A 16,258-nucleotide genomic window follows, 5' to 3' on the forward strand; every position below is an offset into this window, starting at 1 on the left:
AGGACCCACTCAGCCCCCGTAGCTATTGCCGTGGAGAACAGTCACTCACACAGATAGACATACAGTGCTAGCACAGGAGACACCTGATATGGAGACTTCCCTATCCTGGGCCGCACGTCATGCTGCGGGAGGCGATCAGTCTCCCCTTCCGCCTTCAAAGTGGGCCTGAACTCAGTCCTGGGTCCCCGGGGACACTCACTCATCAGACGTCTGGCCCTGGTCCTGGCAAAATTTTCTGAATCCTCCCCAGGAGTCTGCTCGAACGCGGCAGCGGCCTGCTACTACCGGCCCGACGAGGGTCAGGGTGCAGTGACATCACTGGTGGCGCGCCATCCTTCCCATCGCGGGGGCCCGAGATAGCCGAGCTTCCGTCAGTTCTCGACAACGGTGGCACAAGGGGCCAGCGCGGCTGTCGGTTTCCCGGCCAATGCACCAAAATGCTACAGCAGTGTTACAGCAGATATTTGGCTCACAGGAAGACAGGCAACACGCTCTCGGAGAATCAGAAAGTTTAAGTCACTCAGTCGTGTCCGACTCTTTGCGACCCCACGGACTATACAGTCCATGAAATTCTCTAAGCCAGAATACTGAAGTGAGTAGCCTTTCCCTTCTCTAGAGTATCTTCCCAGCCCAGGGATCGAACCCAGGTCTCCTGCATTGCAGGCGGATTCATTACCAGCTGAGCCACAAGGGAAGCCCAAGAAAAGTGAAAGTCATCCAGTCGTGTCCGATTATTTGCAGCCCCATGGACTGTGTAGGACCAGGGGCCAGAATTCCCCAGGCCAGAATATTGAAATAGGTCGTTGTTCCCTTTTCCAGGAGAATCTTTCCAACCCAGGTCTACCCGCATTGCAGGTGGATTCTTTACCAGCTGAACCACCAGGGAAGCCCAAGAATACTGGAGTGGGTAGCCTACACCTGCTCCAGGGACCTTCCGGACCCAGGAATCGAACCGGGGTCGCCTGCATTGCAGGCGGATTCTTTACCAACTGAGCTACCAGGGAAACTCCAGAGGGTCAGAAAAGACTGTTTATTTCACAGTAGTGAGGGCCTAGCGGAATCATATCCAAATGCAGAGCACTCAACTCAGGACTCAAGGTTTGCCCATCTTCTATACAAGCTGTGGCAGGGGCGGGGGTGGGAGTGGGGGAGGGGCGGCGCAGAGCTTTCATACAAATGAGGTGTTTTTTAAAGAGAGCTAGGCAAGGAAGAGAACGCGTCATGTGTCATGTTCTCCGTCAGGTCTGCAGCTTAAACTATCTTCTTTCAGCGCCATCTCTGGCAGTTGGTTAACGCACAAACAAGCCGGTTTACAGAAGCCAAGGTGCTAAACCGAGCATTACATGGGGGATTTGCTAATTCCTTCTCAGAGTCATAAACAAAATTACATAAAACTAGACCTGGAGTGCTAATTGGAAAGCGGTTACGGTTAGATCCTCATCTCACACACAACTCCAGGGTTTACTTGTCTGCGGAAGTAGGGAGAGGACGATGGGATGGAGTTCCGCTCTGCTCCAACTTTATTGGGAGTAGGCATAATCCTAATCCTTTGTGGTACAACCCTTATTTGATGTTGTGGGTGGCTCTGAAAAGAGCCTTTGGGTTATAGTTCGCACTCAAATGGAAAACAAGTTTACGCCCTCTCCCCGCGGATGCGGCGGGCAAGCTGGATGTCCTTGGGCATAATGGTGACGCGCTTGGCGTGGATGGCACACAGGTTGGTGTCCTCGAAGAGCCCCACCAGGTAGGCCTCGCACGCCTCCTGCAGCGCCATCACCGCCGAGCTCTGGAAGCGCAGGTCGGTCTTGAAGTCCTGTGCGATCTCGCGCACCAGCCGCTGGAACGGTAGCTTGCGGATCAGCAGCTCCGTAGACTTCTGGTAGCGGCGGATCTCGCGCAGGGCCACTGTGCCAGGCCGGTAGCGGTGCGGCTTCTTCACACCGCCGGTGGCCGGCGCGCTCTTACGGGCCGCTTTGGTGGCCAGCTGTTTGCGCGGCGCCTTGCCGCCAGTGGATTTCCGAGCAGTCTGCTTAGTACGAGCCATGACAAACGACGAACGGACAGCTAGTTTCTCCAAACGCCAGCAAGAGGTAGGCAGCCGCCCTCTTTTTATACAGCCAGGCGAACACCTATTGGACCCGAGAACATTCAAAAATACCCGCGCCTTGCCCTGATTGGTCCATTTCTCTGCCTGGCTGCCCGGAAGAATCAAGAGCTGCTTTCCGGTTGGTGAATGAACCTGCCCTTTTACTATACCAACTCCAATGGCCTGACTACATTTTATTTACCCTTTCACTTCTAAAATATACAGGAAAGTAATTACAAAGCAACACGGACACTGCCGATGGATTATATATGTGTGTGTGTGTGTGTGTGTATATATATATATATATATATATAAAGTACAACCACCAGATTATTTTGGAAGTGCTTAGAAAGAGTAGGTGGGCTACATCTAAAATGACACTCAGATTTTCTCGGGTGTAACACGATCATTGTGGGCAATCAAGATGTTTTTGACGTGTCAATGATCTGTAACTTACTCAGTTGTTTCAGCATAACATTTTTTTTATAAAGTGGAGTCTAGATGCAGAGTGTTTGGGCGTTCCATTGCATTAACAAAAAACGTTGTAAGAGTTCAGCACCTTTCACTAGTATACTCTCACTCTCCAGTGGGGAAAACATGTCATACGTACCACTGGAATTAAGGAAATACTGTTTGACTAGAATCGGATTCAACTCAGTTTAACTGGCCAATTTAAACTCGTGATTTTTCTGTTAAAAATTCCTCGCAAACATTTTGATTGGAGTTAAGTTTTCCTCGGGTAGTGAGGAAAACTCACTTCCTACTTGTGATTTTCGGACTGATGTTACTACCTTCATATGGACACCATTAAAAAGCACAACAGCTCTGTAAATGGAGAAAGTGGGTGGCTCTGAAAAGAGCCTTTGTATATATCGACTTTTCCTGGGTAACAAAGTAAAAGTGCCGTGGGAACGTGAACACTTTACTTGCCCTTGGCCTTGTGGTGGCTCTCAGTCTTCTTGGGCAGCAGCACAGCCTGGATGTTGGGAAGCACACCACCCTGAGCGATGGTCACACGGCCCAGCAGCTTGTTGAGCTCTTCGTCGTTGCGGATGGCCAGCTGCAAGTGGCGCGGGATGATGCGGGTCTTCTTGTTGTCCCGGGCCGCGTTTCCCGCCAGCTCCAGGATTTCGGCTGTCAGGTACTCCAACACCGCTGCCAGATACACGGGTGCGCCGGCCCCGACACGCTCGGAATAGTTGCCCTTCCGGAGCAGGCGGTGCACGCGGCCCACGGGAAACTGGAGCCCAGCACGCGAAGAGCGAGTCTTGGCTTTAGCGCGAGCCTTGCCACCCTGTTTACCACGGCCTGACATACCTGCTAGATCACGAAGCAAAATATTTCACAAGGAAAACCAAACAGAAAATAAGTAAAACCAAAGCGAAAGAAGTATTTATACTAACTGAAGGTAGGCTTGTGTTATCCTCCCATTGGCTAACATTAAGTAACCAATGGGAGATCAGAACCTGCATCCTTAATTTGCATACAAGAGTTCTGTCTAGTGACAAAAACTTTCTGAAAAAAGTACTAATAAAAGTCTATAATAAGTAGACGTTAGTTGTACACTCTTCCCATTGGTTACTATGTTGAACCTATGGGAAATCTCAACCTGTATCCTTCATTTGCATACAAGGCTTTCTCATCTAGTCTGATGGAATTTTAATACTAGTAATAATGGAGTTATTTGGTTTTCTCAAACCGACTGTTCTTAAAAGAAACAGGAGGGGCTATTTTCATTGTTCTGAATTTTTAGCTATTGGAATTGTGACTCATAATTTTTAGAAAGGAATAAATGCAGAATAATTCGTAAAGATAATATTTAAGAGGCAAGTATTAGTATGCTCAGTGTTTATCTTTTCTAACTCTTTACAGGGAAAATGAAGAGGAAATAATAGTTTTTTATCTTGGCCCAAGACTTACACTATCTGAACAGTAAAAAGTTCCATTTCATTCAACTTACCTATGAGGCCTTCCAGGATCACTTGGGAGGCATGTAGAGACCTGTCCTCATTTTAGAGAACGTGAAACAGAGACGCCGTTTGTTTGCCTTGGCTAAATAACACTGAGTTGAATGGGACCAAGGATTCCAAACTCCTGGCTGGAAAACGGTCATTATTCCCCAGTGCCACTCCCAACCTTTCCACCGTCCGTTTTTTCTCACTTCGCTCCCACACGCAAGACACTCATTACTTCAGAAAACTCCATCATCGTGCATATCGTACTGGACTTTTTTGCTGTTAGAGTACTAAAAACTGCAGCACATAAGTCTCTGGACTCCTAAGAAACGAGAGAACAAACCACCCCCATAGCATATAAATACTCAAAATGAGATTATAATATATACTGTAATACACTATACTAATATTAGTACAGAGTCTTTGGTCTTAAGCTCTCATGTCGAGGAACCTAAAATTGAGAAGTTGCCAAGTGAAATTTGCCATTTTTTTCTTATAATGATCCATGAAATAGAAATAGATGGGACTCAGATGGATGTGGACTATCATTTCAGGAATTTTTGAGGACTCGAGCCCATAAGTGTACTAACTCCTAAGCAAGATGGTACAAGGAACAGGAACCTGGTTAGGAAAAAATCGCTCCTAAACCAATTCTGTCAGAGAACTATGTTTTGATCCAGGCAACCAAGAAGAGTTTCTTTTTTACCTTCTCTCAAGTCTTCTGACTCTATAACTTTTTCTCAGCAATATTCATTTCCGTTTTATTATTATCTTCACCATGGACAACAGCAATACACATCCGTAACACTGGCCCAGTGTCTGAAATGTTTCAAAACCCATAAGGGAGTTGTAAAAAGATAAATGCTACCTCAAAGATTTCGTACTATTTTGAAAACGACAGGGGGAGAGGAGGCAGGGGGTTGTATACCTGAAGTTTAAGTAGTAGAGCATAGTCGGCATCTAAGATGGAAGGTTTCAAACAATAAATATTATAAGAGCCCAGGGAGAAGAAAAATCACTGTGAATCAGAAGGATGAAGAGAACTTAAGACAAATGTACATTCAGCATTTATTCACATATATTTGCTGAGCAGTGTAAAGTGCCTGTGTTCTAGATGATGACATCGTGTGCCCCTGTGGTCTTGGGGAGGAAAAAACTTTCCTCTACCCTTCTAGGTTCTTCAAGTTGATCTAAGAATTAAACTAGTATGAGACTGATTTACAAGGAAAAGTCAAATTTAGTTTCATTTGCGGGTTGGATGAAATAAAAATTAGACCCAAGGACAAGTTACACAGTTGAGGCTTGTCATGCCATCTCAGATTAGGGGTTAGGGACTTGGGAGTTCAAAGGGCAGTCCACAGGCAATTCACCGTAAAATGAAAAAAGACAAATGTTTTGTAAACAAATGTTTGCTGGGCCAAATAGAAAGAGTGAGACTCAGAAAAGAATTTTAATTAACAATTGGCCATGTCTACAGTCCTCGTTCAAATTATACTGTAGTTACATAGGGTGATAACTACTTTTCTCAAACAGGTCTGCTTACATCTATAGACAGCATGCTTAGTGATTATGATAACAAAAGCCACAAAAGCAAAGGTTAAAGTCACAGTTACAACATGGTGGAAGACTTTGCCTCTTCCCTGTCACACTTTAATGAGTAAAGTTGGTAGCTCATCAGAATTAACTGGGGAGATGTATGAATTTTACTTTTGGCTTCTCATCATTCCTCTACTATAGTTTTGAAGGCTAGCCTAAAGTCCAGTCATATAACTTTTTTTTTTTTTGCTTGGTAAAGATCAGCCATGTATTTATTTGTACAGATGTCAGAAGGGCCTACCTTTGAGATTAGGAGGCCCAGGTTTTGGTTTGGGCTTGCATTTAAGGGTATTGGTTCAGTTCAGTTGCTCAGTTGTGTCCGACTCTTTGTGACCCAATGGACAAAAGCACGCCAGGCCTCCCTGTCCATCACTAACTCCCAGAGTTTACACAGATTCATGTCCATTGAGTCAGTGATGTCATCCAACCATCTCATCCTCTCTCATCCCCTTCTGCTCCTGCCCTCAATATTTCCCAGCATCAGAGTCTTTTCAAATGACTCAGCTCTTCTCAATAGGTAGCCAGTGTATTCGAGTTTCAGCTTCAACATCAGTCCTTCCAGTGAACACCCAGGACCGATCTCCTTTAGGATGGACTGGTTGGATCTCCTTGCAGTCCAAGGAACTCTCAAGAGACTTCTCCAACACCACAGTTCAAAAGCATCAATTCTTCTGCGCTCAGCTTTCTTTATAGTCCAACTCTCACATCCATACATGACTACTGGAAAAACCATAGCCTTGACTAGACGGACCTTTGTTGGCAAAGTAATGTCTCTGCTTTTGAATATGCTGTCTAGGTTGGTCATAACTTTCCTTCCAAGGACTAAGCATCTTTTAATTTCATGGCTGCAGTCACCATCTGCAGTGATTTTGGAGCCCCCCAAAATAAAGTCAGCCACTGTTTCCACTGTTTCCCATCTATTTGCCAGGAAGTGATGGAAATGGATGCCATGATCTTAGTTTTCTGAATGTTGAATTTTAAGCCTACTTTTTCACTCTCCTCTTTCACATTCATCAAGATGCCCTTTAGTTTTTCTTCACTTTCTGCCATAAGGGTAGTGTTATCTGCATATCTGAGGTTATTGATATTTCTCCTGGCAATCTTGATTCCAGCTTGTGCTTCATCCAGCCCAGTGTTTCTCATGATGTACTCTGCATATGTTAAATAAGCAGGGTGACAATATACAGCCTTGATGTACTCCTTTTCCTATTGGGAAGCAATCTGTTGTTCCATGTCCAGTTCTAACTGTTGCTTCCTGACCTGCATACAGGTTTCTCAAGAGGCAGGTCAGGTGGTCTGGTATTCCCATCTCTCTCAGAATTTGCCACGGTTTATTGTGATCCACACAGTCAAAGGCTTTGGCATAGTCAATAAAGCAGAAGTAGATGTTTTTCTGGAACTCTCTTGCTTTTTTGATGATCAAGCAGATGTTGGCAATTTGATCTCTGGTTCTCTGTCTTTTCTGAATCCAGCTTGGATATCTGGAAATTCACAGTTCACATATTGCTGAAGCCTAGCTTGGAGAATGTTGAGCATTACTTTGCTAGTGTGTGAAATGAGTGCAATTATGTGCAGTAGTTTGAGCATTCTTTGGCATTGCCTTTCTTTGGGATTGGAATGAAAACTGACCTTTTCCAGTCCTGTGGCCACTGCTGAGTTTTCCAAATTTACTGGCATATTGAGTGCAGCACTTTCACAGCATCATCTTTAAGGATTTGAAATAGCTCATCTGAAATTCATCTCCTCCACTAGCATTGTTCGTAGTCATGCTTCCTAAGGCCTACTTGACTTCACATTCCAGGATGTCTGGCTCTAGGTCAGTGATCACACCATCGTGATTATCTGGGTCATGAAGCTCTTTTTTGTACAGTTTTTCTGTGTATTCTTGCCACCTCTTCTTCATATCTTCTGCTTCTGTTAGGTCCATAGCATTTCTGTCCTTTATTGAGCCCATCTTTGCATGAAATGTTTCCTTAGTATCTTTAATTATCTTGAAGAGCTCTCTAGTCTTTCCCATTCTATTATTTTCCTCTATTTCTTTGCACTGATCACTGAGGAAGGCTTTCTTATCTCATCTTGCTATTGTTTGGAACTCTGCATTCAAATGGGTATACCTTTCCTTTTCTCCTTTGCTTTTTGGCTCTCTTCTTTTCACAGCTATTTGTAAGCCCTCCTCAGACAGCCATTTTCCTTTTTTGCATTTCTTTTTCTTGGGGATGGTCTTGCTCCCCGTCTCCTGTACACTGTCATGAACCCCCATCCATAGTTCATCAGGCACTCTATCAGATCTAGTCCCTTAAATCTATTTCTCACTTCCACTGCATAATCATAAAGGATTTGATTTAGGTCATACCTGAATGGTCTAGTGGTTTTCCCTACTTTCTTCAATTTAAGTCTGAATTTGGCAATAAGGAGTTCATGATCTGAGCCACGGTCAGCTCCTGGTCTTGTTTTTGCTGACTGTATATAGTTCTGTAAAATATCAACTATTAGGAAGAAAGGAGGGGGCAAGGAGAAGGAACATAGAAGCAAGCAAGCAGGCAAATAATAAGAACTTCTACCCCAGGAGATGATTTTGAAGAGGCTGAGATTATATTGCCACCAAGATCTCATCCCTCCAGAGAGCAATTCTTAAACTGCAGCTTGAGTTCAATCTTTTTTTCTTTTTCCCCCCGAGATGAGGGGAGGGGGTTACAATCTAAAAACCAAGAATTTTAACTTCTAAGACAAGCTTCTGTTTCGCAACTATGTTTTGTGTATGCTGAGACAGGGAAGTCTTCTCAGACAGCAGTCACCTAATTTGTGTGGGATCTGGGAAAAGTTCATTTAACTTCAAAGTTTAAAAGTGGTCTTTTTGAGAAATTCTACTTCGAGTTTTTATTTCCTTATCCAAACACACTGATGTATGTCACCTAAATATGGTGCTTATAAACCAAAGGAAAAGACTTTCCCTCACCTTTTTAATATGCAGTCATCCGCTGCCTTTTCATGGCTCTTCCCCTCATCCAGCCCCGCTGACTCCTTTTCCACAACCAAGGCCCTTCCTATCTGGATTATTTTTGGAGTAGTATGTTCTTTTAAAAATTTTCCTAAGAAAAATTAGCACACCTTCCTCTCCACCTGGGGCCCTTCTAGTCTGCAAATGAGGTGACACCAGATGGGGAGGGCAGGAAATTCAAACCATTTTCCCCTCCTCGAATTGGGAGTGCCAGGCTTTCAACCCCTTCTAGTGCCATCCCAGGAAGGTAAATGACCCAGAAAACTGGAACCCAGATATCAGGAATGCAAGAAAAATGGAAACGGCTTTACATTGGCTGTTTCCATCACTATAATTATAATGAGAAATTAGAAAATCTCATTTCAACCATGTGCAGAGTTTGAGTTAATACCTTATAAAAGTGTCTGCGGTTTATTAAAGGAACGACAGGTGATTTTGCTTAAGTTTCCCCAAGAACAGGGAGAAAACTCCACTGACTTGCCTTCCCTGCAACCTACCCTGAAAAGGCAACCTGCATAACGATGCCCTGAGGATCGGGACTCTGAAATCCCCCAACCACTTCCTTACCCGGGAGGAAAATTCTAATCACCATCAAAATTTTTTTAAGAGGACTGGTGGAGAAGAGTGAGCATTTCCAAGCATCTGGATGCTTAGTCCATGGGAAACAGAAAGATGTGTCTTTGGGGGAATGTCTCTTTAATGCCAAGAGACCTTTCAAGTAGCTAGAGGTTCTGGCTCCAAAATTGTTCCAACTATTAACCCCACTAGAGTAGATGCTTAAATCTAATCAATAGGACAGAATTGCATTTACCCCGCGAGAAAACGGCCGTTACAGTGCTTCTTCGATAAAGTGGGTGGCTCTGAAAAGAGCCTTTGAATTAAATGCCTATGCAGGTACTCATTTGGAGCTGGTGTATTTAGTGACGGCCTTGGTACCCTCAGAAACAGCATGCTTGGCCAGCTCCCCGGGCAGCAGCAGGCGCACGGCCGTCTGGATCTCCCTGGATGTAATGGTCGAGCGCTTGTTGTAATGCGCCAGGCGCGACGCCTCGCCCGCGATGCGCTCGAAAATGTCGTTCACGAAGGAGTTCATGATACCCATGGCCTTAGATGAGATACCAGTATCTGGATGGACCTGCTTCAAAACCTTGTACACATAAATAGAGTAGCTCTCTTTACGGCTGCGCTTGCGTTTTTTACCATCTTTCTTCTGTGCCTTAGTGATGGCTTTCTTAGAGCCTTTTTTAGGAGCCGGAGCAGATTTAGACGGCTCAGGCATTCTTTTGGCGTAGAAACGTTAGGGGAGCAGCGTCCACAACAGAGATAAGTAGTGCGAGTTTAAAAACCATATATTTATAGTGATTCAATGTAAATGAAGAATCGAGAATTCTCACTTTTGATTGGGTAAGATCAGTACAGTTTCACTAAGGTCTGGAGGGAGTGGCTTATGCAAATAAGGGATACACATTTTCTCTTTTTATTGGATAGAAAAGCATCGTACTTTTGACCAATAGGAGACCTAACTGGCGCATCCCTCTGCTATTAAAAATTTTTTCTTTTTTTCCCCTTTGGTCATCCAGCGTTTTTTTTTTTCTGCTCACAAGTTTTGCCGTTGAATTTTACAAGGTAACTATGTCCGGACGTGGTAAACAAGGAGGCAAAACTCGAGCTAAAGCCAAAACTCGGTCTTCTCGGGCTGGTTTACAATTTCCAGTAGGGCGAGTACACCGCCTGCTCCGCAAGGGCAACTATACCGAGCGGGTTGGAGCCGGCGCTCCGGTGTACTTGGCGGCGGTGCTGGAGTACCTGACGGCGGAGATCCTGGAGCTGGCGGGCAACGCGGCCAGGGACAACAAGAAGACCCGCATCATCCCGCGTCACCTGCAGTTGGCTATCCGCAACGACGAGGAGCTGAACAACCTGCTGGGCAAAGTCACCATCGCCCAGGGCGGCGTCCTGCCCAACATCCAGGCGGTGCTGCTGCCCAAGAAGACCTAGAGTCACCACAAAGCGAAGGGGAAGTAAAGCCTAGACAAAAAAGGAAACTTTTTAATAAACTGCCTAAAGGCTCTTTTCAGAGCCATCCACATTTTCATTAAAAAAAGCTGGTAGCCAGGTTATGCTGCGTAGGTGGTTAATTGTTTGTAAAGAGACAAGTGATATTAAAAAAAAGACTCTGGAAATGTTCTCACAAGCATTATTTTAGTGCATAGCTGGCGAAACCTTTGTAATCCACAATGGCCTTTATAAAGAGAAAGGGAAACTAGAACAGTACTTAGTCTTGAGGGTAACAAAAAGCAAAGAAATTACTCTTGCCAAGATTAGTTTTCTCTTGCCTTTGCTTTCAAAATTTTAAAACAAATTTTTTTTTTCCGATGAAAGTTTATCAGGTCCAGTGTATATATGTCAGCAATTCCACATTTGCATGCATGTGATTTTTTAAATCATCCACCCAGGGACCCTGGCATGTAGTTTTACAGAAGATAAAACTCCGAATTAGGGGAGATCTGATGACCAAAGTTAGAAAGTGGTAGTCCTGGTAGTTCGAGATTTACTTAAAGCTAACCCAACTGTGGGGGAGAAAGAACAATTGTACTCAATTTAGGATTGGCGCAGAAATACTGACAACCTTGAGAACGTGTCAAGAATTAAGAATATCAGGTCCCACTTGTATACTGAATCAAAAGTTAACATGGTGCCTAAATGGCTCATTATGTACGTTGAAGTTGGCAATAAGATGAAACAATTTATTTATTTTTTAACATTTCCAATTTTTATTCATAAAATTATTAATCAAAACAGCAGAAGTGGATTTACAGAACCACATAAATAATAATAACAAAACAGGAAGGAAATAAAATACTTGAGAGAGAGAGACATCTTGAAAAGTTTTAAACGCCTACATGCCAGGTAAAAAACCTACAGATAAACCATGGTTGTGCAACAGGGTATATTCATTCCTGCATTTTCTCAATAAGTTCCTCCTTATATTTTCCTTTCTCTTTCCCAACCTGTCGAGATTTGGCTTTGCGTTCAAGAATTTTTTTCCGATCTTTGTCCAGTTTTAGCCTGGTGATGACCACCTTGCTGGGGTGAATGCCCACAAATTCCTTCGGATCGCCTAGATTAAAAAAAAAAAAAAGGCATAGAAAATAGGTGTAGAAGTAATTCATCCAACCAGATTCGTAATTAACCGGTCTCTTCCGGTCAATTTTTGGCCAATGGTTTTATCGCGCGGTACTTTTGAAAAATTCCGAGACCAATCAGAATGCTTCCAACTATATTTAAAGGCAACTACCTACACTTGTAGCAGACATTTGGTTTCTGATCACTCTCTTGTGATGGCTCGTACTAAGCAGACTGCTCGGAAGTCCACCGGCGGCAAGGCACCGCGCAAGCAGCTGGCCACTAAGGCGGCCCGCAAGAGCGCGCCAGCTACCGGCGGCGTGAAGAAGCCGCACCGTTACCGGCCCGGCACGGTAGCTCTGCGCGAGATCCGCCGCTACCAGAAATCCACGGAGCTGCTGATCCGCAAGCTACCGTTCCAGCGACTGGTGCGCGAGATCGCACAGGACTTCAAGACCGACCTGCGCTTCCAGAGCTCGGCGGTGATGGCGCTGCAGGAGGCGTGCGAGGCCTACCTGGTGGGGCTCTTCGAGGACACCAACCTGTGTGCCATCCACGCCAAGCGCGTCACCATTATGCCCAAGGACATCCAGCTTGCCCGCCGCATCCGCGGGGAGAGAGCATAAAGTTGTTTTCTTTGTACTTAAAAAAGGCTCTTTTTAGAGCCACCCACATTTTCACGTAAAGTAACTGTAACACTGTCAGTGAGGCATTAGAAACTAGGAAAAGGTAGAAAGCACAGCTTGAGTTGAAGTTTACTGTTAATAAAAGCTATTGAATTATCTAGAGAACTGTCACTGATAACCAAGTCTTAAGGTGTCATTTAAATATTAACGTCTAGAGGTATAATGTATCCTATAATGTATCAGGAATAGACCGATTCCTGAGGCCTACAGGTGATACAACGTGGTGACTAACTACAAAGTTACCAAGTAAATGAGAAAACATTCCCATTTTTTTAAAAACCGTATCTGGCACAAAACTCAGGAAAATGCCACATTTATTAACTTGAATACAAAACTATAATGCTTTATTTGCCTATATTTTTGTATACTCTGGTTACATCTTTAAAGGAAAATGTTCAGTAATGTTTTCTGTAGAGTATATTAAATCAACAGTGGGAAGAGAATTCAGTATTCACTTATGATTGATCACAATTTGTTTTATCCTCTTGATAACTTAGAGAAGAATTTCAGCTTTAAAGCACTGCAAGTAATGTCAAGTAACGCTTTAAGGCTTGTTTTCAAATTTGAAAATCCTCTGTCAAATTTTCATATGTGAGTTTTAAAATTTGGAAGAATTCTTCAAAGACTAGCTTCTACTTTATACATTTTGCATCTCAATTCTCCACTGTGTACTCACTCCCATTATTGGGCACACAGATAAATGACATTTAGTCCAATTTCTTACCAATAGTTTAGGTGAGTTTGTCAGTGGCTCAGATGGTAAAGAATCTACCTATAATCCAGGAGACCCAGGTTCTATCCTTGGGTCAGGAAGAGCCCCTGGAGACGGGCATGGCAACCCACTCCAGTATTCTTTCCTGGAGAATCTCCAAGGACAGAGGAACCTGGGGGGCTAAAGTCCATGGGGTTGCAAACAGTCAGACACGACTGAATGACTAACAATTTCACTTTTCACTTTTTGTCAGTGATAAGTAGTATTCCCTGAAGACATTCTTAGATCAGACTGGCTAGCAACAAGTGAACTACATATGAACAGATCTACACATCACTTTATATATTTCATTAACCCCAAACAAAATTTAGATTCAGTAAATGTTCTCAAGTCCTAAATATTCTCATCAATATCCCAAAATAATCAGACAAAGGTTAATTGTAACAGAAGAGAACATTAAGTGGAAATTAAGGTTTTAACCAGCCTTAATTAAAACATGCCAACATTTAAAAGAATTTCTTTTAAATGAGAGCATGTGAACAGACTATACTCCCAGGGGCCCCTTCCAGGGCCTTGGAAGTACAGAGTCTGACACCTGAGTTTCATATCTTCAGGGTAAATCTGCCTCTCAGCACTGGCTATGATTTTCCAAATTACATATGGCCTTCCCTGTCCTCCTACTACTCAGTTCTACCGTACCTCAGCAGAGTACCCTGTTGAGAATCACTGGTCTTGGATGACTCTCAGTAATCTGGGATAGAGCACTACTTTGCATGATGCTTTGGATGATGGTACCATTTTCAAAAAGATATACCGGGAGAAGAAACTTCATTGAGAGGACATAAAGTCAATTCTGAGTAATGGGAAGACTTTCAGTCCAGGTGAATTCTCTGGGACAACCTTACAGGTGTTACTGATCCACTCTGTACTGAGTATCACCACTTTTAGAGAGGTCCCTATGCAAGGAAGAAAATAAAACCATGGATTCCTTGGAAGAGTCAGTCTAATAACTAACGCTGATAGTTTTCCATGGATCAAGTACTGCAGGATCTAATTGACCTAAATTATTGTATATAACACTTGCTACAACACTGAAAGGCAAGTTCTCTCACTGTCTCTATTTAATCGAGGAGGAAGTTATTGCCAGGAAGCCAAACCCAAACTAAATATTTTTGATCAATAAAATAGATTATTGAGAAATGGATGATCAGACCTAGTTTCCTCCTCAACAGAAACTCTCTTGGAGATTGGGCTGCCTCAGGATGAACAGGGAGGGCCTGCAGTGGCCTGGCTGTTGCTAAAATCTGTTATCAGATTCCTGTGGTCAGAAGCCTGGTATGAGGTGCGGTGGGCAGGATGACCAGAAGAAACATCAGCTCCTAGGGATAACAAAGTGTACTTTATGATCTTTAGTCTTAGACTTCAGGACCATGTCATCATAATTATTTCCTTGGAAACGTCTAAATTCTACACCAGGGTAAATATTTTCTTGAGTCTTCCTTTCAGTATTTACTATAGAGCTGCTGCTGCTAACTCACTTCAGTCATGTCTGACTCTGTGCGACCCCATAGACGTCAGCCCAGCAGGCTCCACCGCCTCTAGGATTCTCCAGGCAAGAAAACTGGAGTGGGTTGCCATTTCCTTCTCCAATGCATGAAAGTGAAAAGTGAAAGTGAAGTTGCTCAGCCCTGTCCGACTCTTAGCGACCCCATGGACCGCAGCCTACCATGCTCCTCCATCCATGGGATTTTCCATGCAAGAGAACTGGAGTGGGGTGCCCATTGCCTTCTCTGACTATAGAGCTATATTGTTCAAAACAGTAACCACTAGTCATTTGTGTCTATTAAGCACATGAAACTGTGGCTAGTCTAAATTGAGATGAGCTGAAGTGTAAAATACATGCCATATTTCAAAGAGTTAGTATGAAAAATAGAATTTAAAAATCTCGTAATATTTTTACCTTAGATTACTTGCTGAAATAATATTTTTATTTTAGTGGGTTAAATATTATTGAAATGATTTTACTTGTTTTACTTTTTAAAAATGTGGCTACTAGAAAAAATTTTAAGACATATGTGGCTCTTTACCGTATTTCGGAGGAACAGCACTCTTCATGGAGGGTTATTATACTGGTTTACTGATGAGAAAGTAAATAGTTATGTCCTTAATGTGACCAAGCCTCAGTAATAATGGCACCTACCTTAAAGAACTGTGACAAGAATGTGTTTGAAAACAAATGAAGAGTGCTCAGCAACAGTGCTTGGCACCTTGTAAATTAGTGCTCAAGACATGCCAGATATTGATACTTCCCTGGCAGTCTTGTGGTTGAGACTCTGTACTCTCTACAGGGTGATATGGGTTTGATTCCTGGTTAGGGAAATAAGATTCCACTTGCCTTATGACACATCCAAAGGAGAAAAAAAAAAAAAGCTACCTTAAAACACTATTGCTGTTACCTCTGTGCCCTAAATCCCTGTTCCCTTCTGAAATTCTTTAATGATGTAATCATATCTAGTACTGGGCCTGTTTCTCTTTGGCATGGATTTGAAACACAAAGTTACCTTTTATATCTCCCTCAAGCATAGAAAATATGATACCTAGAGCATTGCCTAGGGGAAATAAGATATTTACTTTTTCAGCATGAAAGCACTGAATATGTACAGAAACAAATAGAATGCTTTGCAAGGAGACTTTAATTTCTGTTACATTTCTATCATACATGAAGATTTCATGAATTTTTATTATTTATCGCTCAGCAGTTTATGCAGTATTCATTGCCATTTCTGGCTAATCAGCCATTTTGGCCAATTAAAGTATATTAATGCTGTTCTCAGTATTTTATAATAATAAGTGAATATTGAAAATAATGTTAAAGTTTAGGTTTTATAAACCAAATTGTGACAAGGGACTTTTTGTTAAACTAGCTAATTTTTAGATTCAAATAATGGGTTATTAGACCCCAGTCAGTCAACTATGTAAACTTCCCTCACAGAGAGGGAAGGGAACATAATTTAAGAACTCGGATAAAACTGAGGAAACTGTTGAACATTATCTAAAGACTAAAGTAAAATGAAATGAGAGATTTGAGAGATTTTTACA

General features: G+C 42.9%; 5 protein-coding genes and 1 long non-coding RNA gene across 6 annotated transcripts in view; 2 read left to right on the forward strand and 4 right to left on the reverse strand.

Annotated features, from left to right (window-relative positions):
- LOC102395477 overlaps positions 1–16,258 on the forward strand; it is a 61,375-nt gene that overhangs the window by 13,814 nt on the left and 31,303 nt on the right. The window contains exon 3 of the mRNA XM_025296410.3: positions 11,946–12,305. Within this exon, the coding sequence (XP_025152195.1) occupies positions 11,946–12,305 (360 nt within the window). The remainder of the gene's footprint in view (positions 1–11,945; positions 12,306–16,258) is intronic.
- LOC102416610 (histone H3.1) lies at positions 1,498–2,044 on the reverse strand. Its single transcript, XM_006048023.4, has one exon. It carries the CDS (start codon positions 2,042–2,044, stop codon positions 1,634–1,636), a length of 411 nt encoding a protein of 136 aa, XP_006048085.1. The 3' UTR covers positions 1,498–1,633.
- LOC102389168 (histone H2A type 1-H) lies at positions 1,995–3,482 on the reverse strand. The gene is made up of 2 exons (XM_006048024.4): positions 3,017–3,482; positions 1,995–2,129 (listed from the first exon to the last, which is right to left on the reverse strand). Exons 1-2 carry the CDS (start codon positions 3,399–3,401, stop codon positions 2,110–2,112), a joined length of 405 nt encoding a protein of 134 aa, XP_006048086.2. The 5' UTR covers positions 3,402–3,482; the 3' UTR covers positions 1,995–2,109.
- Positions 9,036–10,197, reverse strand: LOC102389499 (histone H2B type 1-B). Its single transcript, XM_006048025.4, has one exon. It carries the CDS (start codon positions 9,912–9,914, stop codon positions 9,534–9,536), a length of 381 nt encoding a protein of 126 aa, XP_006048087.1. The 5' UTR covers positions 9,915–10,197; the 3' UTR covers positions 9,036–9,533.
- Positions 10,268–10,722, forward strand: LOC102389822 (histone H2A type 1-D). The gene has a single exon (XM_044938284.1). The coding sequence runs from the start codon at positions 10,268–10,270 to the stop codon at positions 10,631–10,633; it is 366 nt and encodes a 121-aa protein (XP_044794219.1). The 3' UTR covers positions 10,634–10,722.
- On the reverse strand, positions 11,390–12,070 carry LOC123465486. Its single transcript, XR_006640713.1, has 2 exons — positions 11,938–12,070; positions 11,390–11,756 (listed from the first exon to the last, which is right to left on the reverse strand). It is a non-coding gene; the product is annotated as an uncharacterized LOC123465486 (long non-coding RNA).

The sequence above is a fragment of the Bubalus bubalis genome, chromosome 2 (genome assembly GCF_019923935.1).
Source record: "Bubalus bubalis isolate 160015118507 breed Murrah chromosome 2, NDDB_SH_1, whole genome shotgun sequence".
Taxonomy (NCBI): domain Eukaryota; kingdom Metazoa; phylum Chordata; class Mammalia; order Artiodactyla; family Bovidae; genus Bubalus; species Bubalus bubalis.